The sequence below is a fragment of the Penaeus monodon genome, chromosome 11 (assembly GCF_015228065.2).
Source record: "Penaeus monodon isolate SGIC_2016 chromosome 11, NSTDA_Pmon_1, whole genome shotgun sequence".
Lineage (NCBI taxonomy): Eukaryota > Metazoa > Arthropoda > Malacostraca > Decapoda > Penaeidae > Penaeus > Penaeus monodon.
In genome coordinates this window covers 22,921,477-22,940,935 of record NC_051396.1, presented here as the reverse complement: position 1 = coordinate 22,940,935, position 19,459 = coordinate 22,921,477, and the positions used below count along the sequence as shown (strand labels likewise).

At 39.6% G+C, this 19,459-nt stretch overlaps 1 protein-coding gene and 1 pseudogene across 1 annotated transcript in view; one reads left to right on the top strand and one right to left on the bottom strand.

Moving 5' to 3' along the window:
• The first annotated feature begins 1,853 nt into the window (after positions 1-1,853).
• Positions 1,854-4,711, top strand: LOC119578497 (annotated as a pseudogene).
• Positions 4,712-14,197: 9,486 nt separating this feature from the next.
• Positions 14,198-19,459, bottom strand: part of LOC119578813 (retinoblastoma-like protein 1) — a 14,325-nt gene continuing 9,063 nt past the window's right edge. The window contains 11 exon segments of the mRNA XM_037926447.1: positions 14,198-15,382; positions 15,684-15,860; positions 16,100-16,266; positions 16,502-16,811; positions 16,991-17,161; positions 17,359-17,594; positions 17,717-17,930; positions 18,135-18,245; positions 18,352-18,456; positions 19,075-19,285; positions 19,392-19,459. The exon segment at positions 19,392-19,459 is cut by the window's right edge and continues 114 nt beyond it. Of these exon segments, the coding sequence (XP_037782375.1) occupies positions 15,116-15,382; positions 15,684-15,860; positions 16,100-16,266; positions 16,502-16,811; positions 16,991-17,161; positions 17,359-17,594; positions 17,717-17,930; positions 18,135-18,245; positions 18,352-18,456; positions 19,075-19,285; positions 19,392-19,459 (2,037 nt within the window). The 3' untranslated portion in view covers positions 14,198-15,115.

The following is a 19,459-nucleotide window of genomic DNA, read 5'->3' as shown; positions in this document are numbered from 1 at the left end:
GTTAAAAAACCTGAAAAGGGGGCAAGTTTGTAGAGTTTCCCGGGTGCAAAAGGGGGGGAATTGTGGTGCGTTTTCCCCCCTGAAGCAAGTGGGTATTTTGCACATTGGACAGCAAAGGCGCTTTCTCAACCAGTACTATCATTGGCTTTTAAATTTTGGTTGTGATTTCTTTTTTTTTTTTTTTTTTATAAAAATGGATTTTTTTCCCTTTGAAGAAAATGTTTATAGATTAAAACTTAAGAAAATTTTTACAAAATTTATAACCTTGGATACCTTCTAAAAATAAAAATATAAAAGTTTAGTTTTTTTTTGAAAAAAAGAAATTAATGAAATTTTTGTGAATTTTGGTAGTATAAAAAATCAAAGTGATTTAAAAAAAGAATCCAAAAATTTTTAACAGGATAAAGCAAGTGCAACACATATTGAGGTTTTTTATTTGATTATTTATCCTGTTTTTGTTTTTTTTTCCCGGGGAAAAGGTCATGAGATTGATGCCCGAATCCGAAAAGGAGAAAGAGCACTATAAAAAGGGTTATTCTGGGGGATTTTGATCTGTAGAGATAAAACCTGACATATTTTTTACTTCAGATCTTTTGATTTGCTTTTTCAGCGTGTGAGAAACGTGAGAGAAGGCATGCTTATTGTATGATATGATGCTGAAACCATAAAAAAGGAACGTGAAGAGAGAAAGGAAAGAAAGAATTACAAAAATTCTTTGAAAAAAATCTCAGCAGTGGGAGGAAATGAAGAAGGGCCGGAGGGACAGACATGCTGTTTTCGCGCAGGGTTCATGAAAAGCAAAAAGGATGTTGCGTGACCCCACAAAATTTCCGCGCAAGAATGAATCACCCAAAGACAGGGGATAAGTATAAGGGGTACCCAACATATGATTTGCTGCCCAGTTGTGGGTAGTGTTTAAGGTTTCACACATGCTCTGAGGCAAAAGAAAAACCCTATCGTGTGACCATACTTCTGTTATTTAAAATTGGGTTAAGACCATTGACATCTATGAATATTGCGCCTAAACATGAAAACCTTTGTCCAAACGTAAACTACATGGTTTTGGGGAAGGATATGTTGAGGTTGGGAGATCCCAAAGGGTTTCCCAACTGTGAGGGGGATTTAAAAAGAGCTGACAGTCCAGGGGCTGAAAAATTTTATTATTGCACAGGGATCATCCCCATCAGGGTCAACATGGAATGGACAAAAAATGGGGATTCCAAAAAATTATTTATGTATTGCCCCCCGCTACACAGCCTACAAAAGATCTGTTCCCGTAAATATTGCGGAGTTAAAGAGGGTCTATGTGGCCCAAAAGCCCCCAAGGACCCACCCTTGGCAGAAAAAACAGTGGGGCGTGGACCACGTTTTTTTTTAATCTGTTGATTTTGCGGAACTCAAGGGGGGGAGAATGCTATTTTCAAACTGGGCAACATCACTTTTAAAAAAAAATATACTTTTTAAGGGAAAAATAGGTCTTAGAGCTGGGCTGCCCTTTGTAATGAAGTTTTCAGAAGCCCTTGAAACGATTTGGTTAGCGACCAGTAAACCCCCCTTACCCCAGTTGTTGTGTGTATTTTTGACATCTTTCAACAAGAGTGTTTTGGGGGAAGGATAAAAACTTTAAGGACTTCTTTGGCCAGAACCACGTGCTGAGGTCAAGATGTTTGGGGAGATGTGAGTTGAAGAATTTAAAAGTGGAGAGTCACCCAGCTGCAGGGGAAAGGCTTTTTCCCTTTAGAGGGCTAAAAACCAGTAGTCTATAGCTGCCAGGAAAACCTGTGCCCTTTTTCCCCTTTCCTGAGGCCACCCAAGGATATGGAAACGCACCCTCTTTTAAGAAAGGGGCTAAAATGATGAAAAAGGGAAAAGAAAAGAGTCCCAAGGTAAGAAGCAGAGAAGGGTCCACAGGAGGAATCAAACCATGGTTGAACAGCTAGATTAGTGGAGGGGCAGACCTGCTCAATAAGTTTAAAAAGAGCAAGGTGATAAGATGACAATGAAGAGCAACAAAGCAGACAAAATGTTGTTAGGGGCAAAGAAGGTTTGAAAAAGTAAAAAAGGGAAATTTCAGATGAAAAGGGTTTGATGGAAACCTGATGTGTTTTCCATCTTCTCCAGAAAGTTCTGCATGTTGGGGGACAGTTGCCCGGCAGTTCATGCGCAGATCAAAGAGCAGGGGACAAAGTTCGTGAAATGAAGCCCAACAAAGCTGAAAAAAAGAATCCTCAAGCAAGCATTTGTGTGTTGTTGAACTAAAGAAACAATTCAAATGGTAATAAGTTGACTGGAAACCTACATTTACATATCTCAGTTTGCAACCCAAAACTGCTGCCCCGCTCAGCTCCAGCTCCAGCTCCAGCTCCACTCCAATTTTCAGGGGGGGAAACCAAGTCTAGAATTCCAATAAGATTAAGATAAGGGGAGAAAGGGAGATCTGAAAACTAGTAAAGCTGATAAAGGGTCCTTAAAAGGGAAGTTGATGTTTTTTAAGCTGAGAAAGATTTTAAAAAAAGCAAACCCAAAATTGACTGGAAGCCCGAATTTATGTCTCACAGTTTTCGGTACCAAAAAGCTGTGCCCTCAAGCATGCTGCAGCTTCAGGGGTAGGGGTGCTGCTTGGATTTTACAACAAAATTAAGACACAAGGGATAAGTTGGAGCGTTAAAAGGGAAGTAAAAAAGAAGAAAGAGTTATAAAGAAAGCATGGAGAGCTGTTAGCCTTTTAAACAACAATTTAAAAATTTTGGGAAAGTTGAATGGAAAAAAGCATTGATTTTCACAGTTTGTGCTCACTGTTCTAGATAAAAGCACGTCAGGGAAAAAGGGGGCAGGCCCCTTTCAAAACCTAAACAGATCAAATCTCAGGGTGACAAAGTTCGAGAGTGAAAGGGGAGCAAGGCAGATAAGGGAAAAATTTTGGGTGAAGTTGATGTACTTTTGTCACTTAAAGCCCCCAGTTTTAAAAGAGGCAAATGGGCTGGATTTGGGAAAATGAAATAGATTATCTCAGTTTGTGAAGCAGATCACCCCGGTGCTGGAGCCCCAACGGCTACTCCTGTGGGTAAGGGTTCCTCACCAAATGAAAGGGAGAAAATCAAAGGGAAAAATCACCAACTAAGACCTCCAAGGGCGCAAAGCAAGATGAAATCTATGAAGAAAAGAATAGGTTAGGCCCCAGAAGCTAAAAAGGAAGAAAATCTTTCGATTGGTATTCTCGGTCATCACAAAGTCAGAGAAAGATTAAAACTCAATGTCTCAGGATGTTACATTTTGAGGCCCCTTGGGCATTGCCATTTTTGGGGCTTCATTAAAAATTTTTTTGACAAAAAGATCAAGGACTTTGGGGGTGGAAATTCATATTTCCCCTATCTTTGTCTCTCGTGATGCCTTAGAAAAGGAGAAGACCCATATTGCAGACTTCTCGCCTGAGTAGCTTGGGTAACAAGGTCAGGATCAAGTGAAATGGCAGAACCTGTTGCCATCCGTCCCACTTCTGAGACTGTCATGTATCCAGCTTTTGCTAAGTGGATCCAGTCTCATCGTGATCTACCGATGCGTCTCAATCAGTGGAATAATGTTGTACGCTGGGAGTTCAAACAACCCACACACCTTTCTTAAGGACTCGTGAGTTCCTGTGGCAGGAGGGACACTCTGCCTTTGCTCTAAACCGGAAGCTGAGGAGGAGGTTTACCAGATTCTAGATTTCTACACCCAGGTCTATGAAGAATTGTTGGCTGTACCTGTTGTAAGAGGCAAGAAGACAGAGAAAGAGAAATTTGCTGGAGGTGACTTCACCACAACCACAGAGGCTTTTATTTCTGCAAGTGGTAGAGCAATTCAAGGAGCTAGTCTCATCATTTGGGACAAAACTTCTCTAAAATGTTTGAGATAGTATTTGAAGATCCCGAGACAAAGCAAAAAAAATATGTTACCAAAATAGCTGGGGTCTTACAACTCGTACCATTGGTGTGATGGTAATGGTTCATGGTGACAATAAGGGATTAGTGCTACCCCCAAGAGTTGCCACCGTTCAGGCAGTTATCATGCCTGTTGGAATCACAGCCAAGTCCACAGAAGATGATAAGACCAACCTGATTGCAGCTTGTCAGAACTGGTAGAAGACCTGAAGGTTTGTGGAGTTCGAGCACGCTGTGACATGCGGGACAATGTGACTCCAGCGTGGAAGTTCAACCACTGGGAGTTAAAGGTGTTCCTCTGAGACTGGAACTTGGCCCGCGAGAAGTGGCAGCAGGCGAGGTTTTTGCGGTGCGTCGTGACACAGGGGAGAAGAAGGCTGTGAGCCGTGCAACTGCTGGGCAGGAAATCAATGCACTACTTGATAATATCCAGTCAAGCCTCTTTAACGAGCAAAGGCAGATCTTGATTCCCATAAGATTCAGGTAACCTCTTGAATGAATTCACTGGCAATCTGGACAAGGGTAATATCTTACTTGCACCCTTCTGCGGCCGTGAAGAATGTGAAGATGCCATCAAGAAGGATTCTGCTCGAGAGGAAGCAGTTGAGCCAGGAGCACCAGCAATGGGTGCAAAGGGGCTCTGCATTCCTTTTGAACAGCCGGGTGATGTGATGGGCCTCTCGTGTATCTACCCCTCTTGCAAGGAAAAGCCACAGGCATATACCCTGTTGGTCGGTCATATTAAAACACTGGCCCATGTTCAACAGAATTTTTGTCATGTCTTTTCATAATCATAACTTGAATATTTTATGTACTGATTCGATATGAAATATATTATAAAGGAATACTTTGTTGTATTTTATTCATTTTTTGAGGGAACTTTGCCAACAATGAAGCTCACATGGTATGCAAAAGCAAAGTTACAGAACTATATATGTATAATACTCCTGTGGGAAAAATGTTTGTATATATTACTTACGAAGATTTAAGAAGGAAGAAATTGTAAAATAACTCGTTCTTATTTTTTAATTTGTTATATTGTGTATAATGTCCATGATACCGTATGACAAAAATTGTAACATTGTTACAGACCTAATACACATTGTTCAAATACTTACCCAACCCTTGGTAATCCAATTCAGATTGTTGTCTGATGGATAAAGTGCAAAGCCAACCTGGCTGTATGTAGTGGATATTCTGTTAAAGTCTGCAGGAAACCATCATGGTTTATATATTAAACTGATACTAAATTGGATGTTTAAGCAGTTACGACATAAACTAATTGAATTTGTGAAAAAAAGGCACAAGCCATAATATTCACTTACACTTCTGTGAAAGTTTTTGCATGATATTGTAAACATTAATTAAACCTTATCACCCCCTTATCCTCTCCTCTTGTGAGTAGAATTGTCATAATCAGAATCTTTACATGCTCAAATATCAATACAACTAGCTTAAAGGTTTTAAAAGTCGCAAGGAAATCAACCCCAACTTCAGCTGAAGATTAATGATGTAATCATCACAGACCAAAAAGATGTACCAACAAATCGACCAAATCCAAGGCAGAAATCTCTGTCTTGGATACACAGATGGTTCGAAGTCAAAGGAATGCGTAGTCTGTTGTGTTAGCAACGAGAAGAATGAAGCCGGAGTCTCCGGGAGTCTACTACCCACAGCCTCAATTTCTACATCAGAATTGTAAGCTATTCTTGCTGCTGTAAAAATGTCAAAGGACATTGGAAGTCAATCCTTTGTTGGATATAGTGATTCTTGCATTTCACTGCAGGCAGTCAAAAGATTAATCTTGCCAGTATTGAGGGAAGTGAATGGCTATTAGTTCTATAAAGTGCATTGATTTCCTGACTGGGTCCCTTATGTCAGCATTCATGGAAAAATGAGAGCACACCAAGAATCCAAGGCCACACTTGCTTGGCCTAGTAATGCCATATTTTCCCTTCCACATAGTGACTTAAAACCCATCATAAAGACTTTCCAAATATACGGACTGGTTAGTGGAGACTCGCCACTAATAAACTGCTATAAATATTGAATTCTTGGTAGATAGATATTTGACATATCTCAGTTCTGGAGAATACAGGAAATGATTTTGCTAAGAAACTAATGATCTATCATATTTTAACAAAACAGATTCTGGAAGAAGATTTTGCTTTTACATGTAGAAAAACCTCTTCAGTGTTATCAATTTACAATTCAGCACAAATGGTATTCTTTGATCATGAATGTTTCATGTTTACTTCTAATAATGTACTATGAGTGCATGTGTAGTCCTCTAGATTTCCTAGCACCTTTTAAGATTTAGGCCATCTAGGTCCCTGTAGAGGAGTCAACAAAGAGACTCAAAAAACTGATGATGACTTGGCAATATGATGAATATGAATGGAACTCTTCTTTGAACACAAGTGGTTGGTATTGGAAGGCAACCCAGATTGACCAAAATACTTGAGTATCTTCAGTGCCAGGTCTGATCTAATGGACCAAAGACCCTGAAAGTGGTGGAAATTTATGTATATACAAGCAGTAGCCCTGGAAGAAGCCTGAAGGGATGACACGCCCTCCCTTTGTTGGCTTGGTGGTGGGTCAGGGAACAGTTTGGATGAAACTCAAGATCTTATGGATATTCCTTTTTCTTCCTCAACCAGGGAGTGGATTCTCCCAAAGAAATTAAAAGCCCAATGATAACTGAACTGAAAATGAACTGACTGTCCAAATCCAGACAACCCTCCATTTGCAGATCAGAACTTTGTAAATAGACTATATCTCAATGAGTCCATAAATTCCTAGATGTAGAATTTGTTAAGGATACTGATAATATCTCAATCTTTAGAATAAATAGATTGTAAAATGCTGTGGTGGCAACCCAAAAAGATCTTACAGCTTAAAGATAAAACCTAGTTCAAGTACCAAATGCCCAGCAAGTTGTGAAACTACTTGATCTAAAGAAACTGATGGAGTAGAGGAAGTATTTTATGAATATGTTTAAAGGAGTGGTCTTCAATAAGAAACTGCTGAAACACTCTGAAGAAACACTTAAGAAGAAAATGGCAGACCAAGGAGTAAATGAGGTAAAATGCATCAGGAAAGGGAATATATGGATTAGTAGTACACCAATTAGAGCTCGGACTCAAGACTATCATGACGGCAATCGAATTCGAGCGGTCGAGTCACCGACCGCCGCGTTGTTCCTTGGGCAGGAACTTCACCTTGATTGCCTACCTAGCCACTGGTGGCCAAGCCAGCCAAGTCAAGTGCTGGTCCTAAGCCCGGATAAATAGAGAAAAAGATTACTAAAAAAAAAAAAAGGTACCACGGCACGGAACTGGGACCCTACACACGACTCACTCCAAGGCATCACAACATGAAAACTACAGTTAAGTATCGTGCTGTGACCACGGCGGCTCAGACCTGAACCTACCGTTAAAAGAAGAAGAGTAAAACCAATGTTTAAACTTTCTTTGTAAAGCAAGCTCCTAGATAAAAACTTGGTATGTGATGGATGTTATGACTATGTTCCCCTCTATAATGATGCTTCAAATGCTAGATATCTATGTAATTGTGGAAACACCAAATTTAAAGAACACACCTGTAGCACCATTAAATGTACCAGTGGCCTCAGACAAGTCCTGTGATTTTTACAAACTAAAGAAAGATTGTAACAATCAAAGAAAAACAGAAGTTTTCCTGTGCTGCAGCAAGGAGGATGACATGCCAGAAGAACATTCATCCTGTAAAAATTAGCAAGGATAATGAAATCAACGGTACAGTAGAAAAAAAAGCTCAAATGTTAGAATTTCACTGAACACTAGATCAGCCTCAATTCTCCCAGGTCTCAGAAGGCAGACAGAATTCTCATGACCATGATCCTACATCATCATCAGCTGAGAAGCAAATACAGACATCACAACAAAAAACTTTTGAAACTAGGTAGCCCCAAGAACAAAGAAAACCCAGAAAAAAGGAGAAGAAAAATATGTCCACCTAATTGAACCAGCTCAGCACAGGCTAACCAAAAGACATCATAATCAGCACTAAATATCTCAATGGCCACTCAAAGGCTTCAGCACTATCTACTCAAACATATCAGACATACCAACTTCAAAACAGTACCAAAAGTAACTCCAGAAGCAAAGGTAGCCGTACCAACTGAAACATCCAACTATCCCTAACATCACTAAGAATATGAATTCCACCACCTCAGATCGATTACCAGGAACTATAAAAGACCATCTGCACTGTAAACCTGCAACAAAAGCACCTAGGTTTTTGGTCAAGCTCCAGGAAGCACAGGGAGAAATGCCAGCAACTTTGAGAAGGACATCCTCTCTCTCTGTAAACAAGAATGAGAACCCAAGGAATTGCTAATATGACCAAAGCTGGGAAAGCACAAAACAATCCCCCCTAAACTCTCAAGAAACATTGAGATGGACTCTAAAACTAAAAGAAAAAGGGACTCACCTCCAAATCTCCTCCATGAAATTCAGCAAAGGAACAAGCCCTCCCACCACAAACCACTTCACAGATGAAGGCAGTAAGAGTAGAATTGACTAGGCAATACACCATAGCATCAGTATACTTGCCTCCACATGACAGGCAAAGCATACAGGAATTAAAAATAATAACTACAACTACCCTCCCCATTCCTGATCTTAGGAGATTTCAACGGCCATCATCATCTGTAGGGAGACAAACAACTCAAGAGGTAATGCCCTAGAATATGTCTTCTTAGAGACAGGGGAAGCTAGTGTTCACACTGACCAACGTACCCATTTCCACATACAGAATAGAATGCTATCCAACATTTGATTTATTCATAAGCTCAGCAATGCTGAACTAGCTTTTACATGGGAAGCAATGGAAAATCAACACAGAAGTGTCCACTTTCCAATACTACTAAAGAAAGTAGATGGAGTCTTGCATAATGGGAATTTAAGATGGAGAATCAAACATGCAGACTGGAATCTCTATCAAAATCTTGCACATATGCAGATCCCAATAGAAGAATTTATATCTATACAAGAACTGTCGACCACTTAAATAGGATTCACTTGGGAGCAGATAAGCAATTTCTGGAAGTGCAGATCACTCGTGGACCCCAGTGCCATGGTGGACAGAAGAATGTTAAGAGTAGTGAAGAGCAAGGAAAGTTGACTTAAACAACTTTCCCAAATGAACCACTCATTTATTATAGAAAATGCAGCAAAAATGAGATGGTGCTGAAAGAGGCCAGATGAACATCATAGATGCAATACTGATTATCCACCAAGGCATCCACGTCAATACCGTAGTAGAGAATCCAGGATGGCATCATCATGGAAAAAGATCATCCTGTGCTGGGTACCAGCTCATGTTGGCATCTCTGGAAATGAACTAGCAGATGAAAAGCCAAAGCTGCTGCTTCCTTCCCCTGCTTTGATTTCCCCCTTCCAGACCTGAAGCCCCAGATCAGGAAATCATGGAAGACAGAAGTGGAGAATGGTTAATGGTTAATGGTTAAAAGCAAGAGAAATGTGCTAGACATCTAAGGTCATGTAGCACTATAGTTAATGTTAGGGAAGGGTGGTTGAGTTAGTGATTAGTTGTCTAAGCTGGGCAAAGAAATTGGTGAGTGAAAGGGTTAGAGGCGGGTGTGGTAAGGAGTTAGATTAGATGGAGGATATTATGCGTTTGAGGAAGAGAATAGGTTGTTGAAACAGAAAGTGTGGGATTCTGTAAAGATGTCTGATAGGTTGGGAGGTCAGTGAAGGGAGGATAGGTGGGGAAAAGCAGAGGTTAGTATGGACGAGACATAAGGGAATGTGGGGAAGAAGAAGGGATGGGCTGTGGTTGGGAGGGGTTAGGAGGATAGGGTGTAGGGGGATATCGTTAGGAGGAGGATGGATATCAGCAGTTACTTGGAGTGTGAAAGGAGCAGGAGTTGTAATATTTGGAGGTTGAGTGTCAGTTTTCATTAAGTAATCTTGAATATTTTCAATAGTTTCTTCTGAGGAGTTGGTTGGGGAGTTTTGGGGGATAAAGGATTTCTTGTGAGGGGGGGAAGAGAGGATTGTGTCTCAAGCGTAGGGGCAAAGGAAGGTGGAGGTGTTTGTGTGGTAGGGGAAGAGGGGGTGGAATGTTTGTTCTGTCTGTTACGGGTAGTGCGAGGAGGGAAGGGAAGGTGTTGGGGTTGTAGTGGTGATTGAAATATCTGTAGTAGAGATTGGAGTGTCTGGGTTTAGGATGGCAAAAGAGTTGACTGGGGAAGGTAGGTAGAAGAGGGGGGTTAGATGTAGGGGGGTGGGTTTAGGAGAATTGGTAGAATGAGCAGTATTACTGGAGTAAGGAGTAAGAGAGAAAACCACGTCGACATGCTTCCTGTCTGGCTTCACGTAGTGTGAGTCCAAGTTTGAATCTGAGAGTTGCTACCTCAGACTCAAACTTGTAGGTGGGGACAGCCCCTATAAATACATTATGGGGGCTGCCACAGTTGGCACCTGTGCGTGATTGTGGAGAGCAGTTAGATCGGGTATGGCCAGGTTGGGCACATAGTGGGCATCTGGCTGTGGAACGGCAATGTTTGGCTGGGTGTCCTAGATGCTAAACAATTTTGGCACTGACGTGGAGGAGGGTTGGGTATGGACGAACAGGGAGGGATTCTCCTCCTATGTAGACGTTAAAGGGAAGGTCATGTCTACGGAAGGTAATTTTGGCTATGTTAGTGGGTTTCTTTCGATGACCTCTGGGGGGAATGGTAGTAGCATTGTACTGATGTTTCATCATAGTCTGTGAGACAGGCAAGTAGGTCTTCTCCACAGTCTGACCAATCTTTGTCATAGATTGGGCAATTTGCTGGGGAGATTGAAACTGTTCCGGTGCAAGTATTGAGGGTTGGATGGGTTCTGCAAGGATGGGGTTACCATATAGGTCAGTTAGTTATGTTAATGCTATAGCTTGGTTTTCGGATGTTACTGTGACAAGACGGGAGCGGTCGGGTCGGCTACGGAAAGAGACTTTACCTACTTGTTTTTGGAGACATTGTTTGGAAGAGAAGGGTGTTGTCAGAGTAGGGAGCTGTGGGAGGGATCACGAAAAATCGGTCCCATTTGGCTGCGCTAAAGAGAGTATTCAAGATTGTTGTAGAGATAGGGGTAGTAGATGGAGTAGTGTTCAGGGAGGTAGTGTTATGGAGAGGTGGGCAATAAGGCTGTAAGGTATTAATAAGGGAGGATGGGGTGGTTTGATGTTGGAGGTTGTGGGGATAGAGGTGTTAAGTTGAGCATGCTGGAAGAGTGGAAATGTTCCTTAAGGGTTGATTGTTGGCTACTGTACTAGTAGGCATTGATGAGGGGGTAGTTATTGCAGTGTTCGGAGCTGTGGGTCAAAGGAGAGCCTGGGTCAGGGAATCGGGTGGGTTTACATCGTTGGGGCTGTTTGATAAAGGGGCAAGCCTCATTGCCCCTAATAGTGGGGATATGTTTCATTACTGGCCATGGTAAGCCTGGGTTATGTTGGGGATAAAAACAGTCCACCCCTCAGGGTCCCTTGAGGGGTAAGGGCTAGGTAACTAAATCAGGGGAATAACGTGCCCATGGCTCCCTCAGGCTGTTCAGGACTGGCACAAAGTCAGCCTTTCATCCTTTCAGCACGGCTCTCACACCTTAGGAGGTGGATAGCAGAAGGGTTTGGTGAAGGGACAGAGAAACGAAAAGTGGGAAGGAAAAAAAGACCATGCAAAATTAGTTGAGTCGAGGGCTGAGTCCCAAGGTTGGGGAGTTCCCCATCATTGGGTCCCAGTCTCCGCCTCCTAAGCCCCCCACGACAACAACGGGCAAGGGATTGGGGGGGCAGAAGTGGAGAAACCAATGGAAAAAATATATCCTCTAATAAATTGAGAACTATTAAAGATATTGGTATCTGATCACAAGTTCCAACGTGAACAGAAAAGTAGTAGTGCTAATGAGAATCAGAACAGGGCACACGAGATTAACACATGATTGGCTGGTGCTAGGAACCAATGACTATAGCCCACATTATTGAAACTTGTAAAATCTATGAGGAAGCATGGGATAGATATGTACAAAGACCATTTATTAAAAAAATATTTTGAGAGATGATTATGATTCTGTTCATAATTTTTTGAAGTTCCTAATAGAAAGTAATCTATTTTATGAAATACAAATAATCATTAGTTTTCAAGGTTTAATAATTTCAGATACAAAAATATAACTGAATATGCTGGTAATGATCTTAGATGTTGAAGTGGTAGAAAAATTTCAATGAATAATAATTGGGCAAAGTTTTGAGTAGAAACATTGACAAAGTTTGTCTGCTATTCTAGGAAATAAAACTATCTGCTGTAGGCTTTCTGGGAAATAAATTTTGCAGAGGGATATCCGAAACTTTAATAACTGAAAAGAGCCATGTGGTTTTGAACATCGATTTTTTATTTTGGTTAGGCTTTCCAAACTTACTTTTATTCTTCCTTGTAGGTCTTATCTCATTTTAAATCTGAAAATTGTATCAAACTTGTCAACAAAACATTTAAGCAAGCCCTTTTATTGGAACTTTCTGGTCGTGAAGATAGAACCTTTTGATTGTATTTGTCCACAGTCTACATCCGCAGGGTCCAGTTTGAAATTGTTACTCTGAAATTTGTGAAATGATGTTTTTAAAGTCAGATGTCTTCTTGCTCAAGTCACATTTTTGGTCCAATCTCATTTTATTCATGACGAGAATCAATTTCTTTTGAATTTGGAAATATTCATGTTACAGCCAAGAGGTCTAGATCTTGGTTACATCCATTTCTGGGAGGTAACAAGGTACTTTCAGATAATAAGTTCCTCTGAGTAAATTGATAAATAACCATGGATAAATGGATATATAAATGAATAACTAGGTAAATATAGCATTTGCTGTTAATGCTTAAAACAAATGTACTAGACATCAAAGGTCATATAGCACTATGGGAAAGTACTATGGCAAAAAGGGTAAAAATGAGTTAAAGTTCAGGATAAGAAGGGATGAAGACGAGAAGGAAAAGGAAAGGAGAAGAAAAAAACATGCAAAATTAGTTGTGGCGAGGTTTGAGGCCCAAGGTAGGGGTGATCCTATATTGGGCCTCAGTTTCCGCCTCCTAAACCTTCCAGGGACCAGTTGAAAGACAGATACTGATATGCACTGCATGATGTCATCTATAAACCCTCGCAGAAATGCTTCAAGTCCATTATGCAATAAAGGTGTTTTATTATTCTTTTATCCAAGGAATAGTCTATTTTAGTTGAGTATAATTAATATCCTTTTTTTTTTTTTTTTTTTTTAAGCATTCCAATAGTCTTTCTTTCCTTTAACTTCACATAACTGAAGAGGAATGATGTTACAAAGTATCAGTGATATGTAAAAACACTATTGGATATAAGGAGAAGTCCGATATGTGAAGCTTAGCTTCGCTCAGGCTATGCCATGAGGGGAGCCTGGCCTGTGTTACCTAATGTCGACTCACTCACGTGTGTCAGCTGGTGCCGACTCGGCTGAACCTAGTCCTTACCCGCCGTGGTGCCCAGCCACAGCAGTAACCTCCAGGCGACAATTGTAACTTCTCGCTCCTGGGTGAGGCGCGAACCGCCGACCCCTCGGATGAGAGGCCGACACGTTACCACTGTACTAGTCCGGAGGCTACACTACTGGAGAAAATGATTTAGAGGATATCTTTTCAATTTCTCTCCATTTTACACTTGTTTTCCCAATAGATAAGTTTTTATTATAAAAAATGTGCTTTGTCATTTCAAAAACTATTAAGTACTATCAGTTGCCTCACAATTATGAGATCTAGCACAAATAAAAATGGTCATCCATGGAAAAGCTATCATATATTTATTTTCTAATGGAAATATTCTAGCTTTAAGTACATTTTAAAAATAAATTTACAACTATTGGTACAATTTCCAAAAACAATGAGCTGTGCCAGTCTTGTAGGGGAGAATAAATTTAAATGCTCTAGCTGGGAAAAATAAATAAATAAATAAATAAAAAACAGAACACAAAGAATAGTTTCAATTATCCTTTCTAAACTAGAGTGTACCTAAAATATTTAATGGTGAAGCACATTAAGTATGTATTGAATTATCTACAGGAATTTTTAAATGTTCATCTAATTAAACTTTACAAAAAATGTTATAATAGTAATAAGTCACACTTCAGTCGGCATAAAGTACCCTGTGATTACAGAAATTGCCGGGATACTAACAAAGCAATTAAATAATGTAGGTTTCAATGCAAAACATATATCATAATCATTTGTTTAATTACACTTTACAAGCTTGTACTTAAACAACTTGGTTTCCAAACATTTACTCTGGTTCACACAAACTTTAAATAGGATCTCAAACTGTTTGGACATTTTCAAATATCAAAATCTGAAAGTAAAGACACAACCTTGCTTCTGTACAAAAGCACTTGGTTACTGTATAATTAATCATTTAATTAAAGTATCAAGGAAGATGCAAAATATACACTTTTAATATCTTTAAAATAAAACAAGGTACACTACTGTATAAATGCAAATTAAAACATTTAAATTACAACGATAAACATTTTTTTATATAAGATTCACTATATAAACATGGGAATAATATTTTAGTTCTCTTTATGAGTTTGGCATTGAACACCTTATCTTTCTAAAGATGAGAAGATATCCAAAATAATATAACTGATGAACCTAATTATTTAGAAGTATTGCCACAATAATAACAACTGAAATCCTTTCTGCACCTCTTAATCCATCCAGGCAAAAACACCAGCATTGAACATAACCAAACATCTTTGGTTGACAATGAAGAAAAATTTGAATTTCTTGAAAGCATGAGAAAAAGCACTGCTGGGTTTGCTGGATCTTCTTGAAATGCGATGATAAGATCTGACTGATAAGTGATACCACCCATGGTTTTGTTTTACATTGGGCATACTAACCCATGTACTGTTCTGCAAGGCCATACAACTCTGCATTCCGTATGTTGGGAAAATGCAAGCACAAATAATCTGCATACCAATAAAAGCTATCAAGACTGATGAAAATCACATCTGTCAGGAAATTTCAGATAGCTCTACACAAGTAACTATTGTATAACTGATGAATAAGCAAAGCATTTGATTCTAAGCTAATATCAATTACTTTGAGAATAACTCCCTAAACTTTATGCCATATGCTAAGGTTGCTCTGGTGGGAAGTCACCACCACCAGCTTCTGTTGCGTGGCCGTTCTGTGGCAATGTGTCCTGGGTTGGCTGAGAATCTTGCTGTAGATCTAGTGTAGGGGTGGCAGAGAGCCTATCCCCTAGAACTCCTTGTATACGCTTGGAAAGGCCACCCATGAGTGGGCGCTTCACATCTGGTCCACTAAGATCTGCCTCATCTAAGTGGCGCTTTCCTCCAACACCCTTCATCTTCAGCATTGTGTTTATGACTCTTAGGTCCTGGAATAAAATGTAAAATGGATTCATATCAGTTCACAAAACCTCTGTAGAGTCACAACAAACAACTTGATCTGCTGGGTACAGCTATATATGTGGCAACGTGCTAGAGCACATCGAGCGGGAAGTCCCACTACATGCAGCGGACTCCCGCTCCCAGAAGGAGGACGGTAGCCAGTTTATGACAGATTTTTAATACTGTCACTGATGGATTAAATTCTCATGAAAGAAATTACTTTCATTTGATAGGCTTAAAAAATTTAAAGCAAGTGACTATGAATAACACAATTATACTTCTACTTACCTTGGCTGGACTCCGATTAAAGTAATAAGGAAGAGGTTTTCGAGGTGACATTGCTGTGCTACCTTGCATAGGACTCAATGAATTGATATATACAGAGTGATTGTTTGAAATTCTACGACGAGGTGAAATTGGAGTGTGACGTACTACTGGCAATGGAGATAGAGGAGGGAGGTCACCCTGAAAGACAAGATATAAAAATAAATAACTGAGCATAGTAATAAATTATGAAAGTATTTTTCTATCTACCTATATACAGAAACCTGCAATGAAGAATGAATATTATGAGCATAAATATGAACATGATAATCCAAGAACATCATGTGTTATTACAAGCTAGACTCTGATTGCAATTTACAGAAACTTCAGGTATAGCCTCCACTAAGTAGTATAATTAAACGCATTCCAACTAAACTTGCCTCTTGAGCTGCACGGAACTTGAGAGCAAATGCTTTCATCTGCTGAACATAAACTTGATTGTAAAATAGGATGAGATCACCACGTTCTTCAGAATCAAAACTTGCTGAAGTTCCTGTCATCTGGCTGGGTGTGGGTGGTGGAGCATTACCAGGATGCTGCCCAGAACCTACCGAGAAAAACAGGCATTAGGAAAATATATACCACACTTAACAGGATCTGATTGTAATTATGTAATCTGCTTTGACTGCTAAATTCCACTTACAAACTAAGTGGATTTTGCACACTATTTAAATCTATAGGACACTATACTTTCCTACTGGATAATGTTCTTTCATGTCCAATTATCTATGATGACACTCTCATAATCTTCACAAATTTCTAAACATGACCCACCACCTTACCCTCTGTCTGTGTACTGTTGGCTGAAGGTTTTCTTGATATTAAGACACTACGGTATACATGGGATGCAGCTTGAGGCTGGTTCCTGTAGTGTTTCATAATTTCTTGGAAAATTCTGTCATTTCCTGTGACTTTACATGTGATATATATGGCACACATGACCATCTGATCCATGTGACGGTCTCGCATCAACTCTGTGTGATGAATTATGGAGTGCTCAAAGCAGGTCCATATCTTGCGTCTGAGTTCTTTGTCATTTATATCTAATCTATCACACAATTCTCGCAGCCTCATATTTGCTAATGTATAAAACTGGAAAAGAAAAAAAAGGGGAATATAAAATTTATATTGCCTATGTAACATCTTAATATCAGACTATACAAACCATTTTGAACAATATCAAACAGTAACTTCAACAGCACAAAATGAAAGTTTTGTTAACATCTGAATGCATGCATCTCCCCAAATTTGGTACATATCTTTGTCCTTACCTTCCTACAAAATAGTGCTAAAGAACCATGTCTCTTTGGTTTGTCTTTCTTCTTTTCAGTGTTTGGTGTATCTGCTACTCTCTCCCCAGCCACATCCCCAATTGCATCTGGAGTAGTTACTGAACCTTGATTTGTTGGTACCGTGTATAATGTCACACCATTCTCCTTTACCTAAGAAACAAGTGGGATTCAATTAGCCTTTACAAAACTTTGAAAAAATGGAAGCCTCATTCTTCCTGAGAGCAAGGAGGAAAAACAGATATAAAACAATGGAGATAACATGGACGATAAAGAAACACTCAAAGTAAAGTAAGAATAAAGGAGTATCTGGATGAGGAGACTACACAAGATGCAATGGAAAAAATTACCTGGACTGTGATTTTACTAGGTGACTTTTGAACATTTGGTGATGCAGATGTGACTACAGATGACACTGTAGGCAGTCGGCCACCAAGCCCTGGCGGTCGTGCTACTGTCAGGGTGGACGGAGGATTTAGGGACCCTGCTGAAGTAGAGGTTGGGAATAGTGTCCGTCTTGCTGATGACTGACCCATTGGGGACTGGAATCTTTCTGAGATCGTTGAAAGAGGAGAAAGCTGCACACCTGAAAACAATACCGAAAAATGGATTATCAAAGGTCACACAGACCACAGCAGAGTACAATCACTTGAAGATGTAATTTCAATCTTCACTCCTAAATATGCTTTAGTGTGGAAGTATACTTACTGCTAGGAGTAGCCTTGTCACTGACTAGTTTTAAAGCTGGGGACATGAGAGTTGAGGATACATTTATAGAAGGGGTGGCAGGATTCATTTCCGTCTCTAACTGGTCAGCAAAATTGACATCTTGGCAAGATGGAATAACTTGTCCATTTTGAATGATCTGCCACAGGGGAGATTCAGCTTTCCAAGCCAAAGAATCTAGTATCTGTTCCTCAATCTGCAACAGGTATGGAAATACTTATAATTACACATAGCTTAAAAATTTAGGAAAGTAAAACCAACAATTATTTTTAAAAAGTGATATCTTGAATATCATGAAACATATTCATAAGAAATATCATCAACAAGCAGCTGCTCAATACTAAATGATATAGAGAACCATTCACGTACAATCTACTAACAATACTCTAAGAATACAAACCCCTTTTAAATGTTTCACCAACTCTCTTGAAAGCTGATTGTCTGACTGCTTCTCTGATCGAATGACAGGCTCAATGATACGAATAAAATAGTATGGGTCTACATTTCCAACCTTGAGAGAAAGAAATAAGAAAAATTAAATAAGATACCTATATACATACAAGTAAGCATACTATAATCAAAAATTGTAACAAACTGCTAGTAAATAACAGACTTACTTGTAAAGACCAAGGGAATCTTCTAGGGTCATTATATGACTTGAGCACAATTTCTAGACAGCATGTGAAGAGTGTGCGGTGGAATAAATCCTCTTTTAGGAATGCCTGAAATATATTTTTTGATTAGAGAAATTGGAGGCTATACCAACTATAATTCAAAGCATTTTCACATACTTAACCCTTTGCCGACGGATGGCATGTACGCACATGCCATGGCATGGCGGGACTATCTGCCGGGGGCATGTATGTACATGCCATGGTGTATGTATGGACATGCCTTGAGTTTTTTTTGTTACAATCACGGCAAAAAATTATTTTTCTGCCACTGAAAGTGTGATTAAGTCGTTTTTAATACTCATTTTTACTGTGAAAAAAGCAACAAACCGACAATTTCAACTCCATGATGCCGCACACTGCTTATTTTATTCAGACTATAGACTGAATAATGATCAACTATGGAGTCTATATAACAAAAATACTCTTCAGTCTCGATTTATAAGGAAGTATGGCAAGTAGAAACTTTAGAAAATAATGAAAACTGAAAATATGCTCGTAGTACTACGAAGAAACGACATGGGATGCTGGTATTTGGCATGAGTGGTCGTGCATGCTAGGGCGACGATATAAGCCCCTGGCAGCGAGGCCCGGGCCAATATGAATACTACCCGTCGGGAAAGGGTTAATAAATTGTAAAAGCTTATAAATAAAGGTTAAGAATCTTACCATGAGATCAACTCCACGCTTTCGTTCATCCACTAATATGTGTTCCAAGAAGGTGTAGTAAAGCATTTGTCCCATTTGTAATCTTAATTTGGCAAATTCTATACTTGGTCCAGTGTAGTCCTCTGTGGCCTGAGTATAAAGCCGGCAAAATTCATCACTCAGTTCTGTCACTAAAGAGCTGATCTTTTCCTCTGGATTATCCTTACAACTCCTAAAAAAAAGGGGGAGGGGGGATATAAATACCAAAACAATGCAAAACTAAAATAATCAATACCAGTAGATACTAAGAAATGCAAACTTAGAAAAAAAGAACTCACTTGAACATTTCCAAAAGCTCCTCACTGGCATTGTTTTTCCTGCCAGCCAAGAGTGCATACAATTTCTG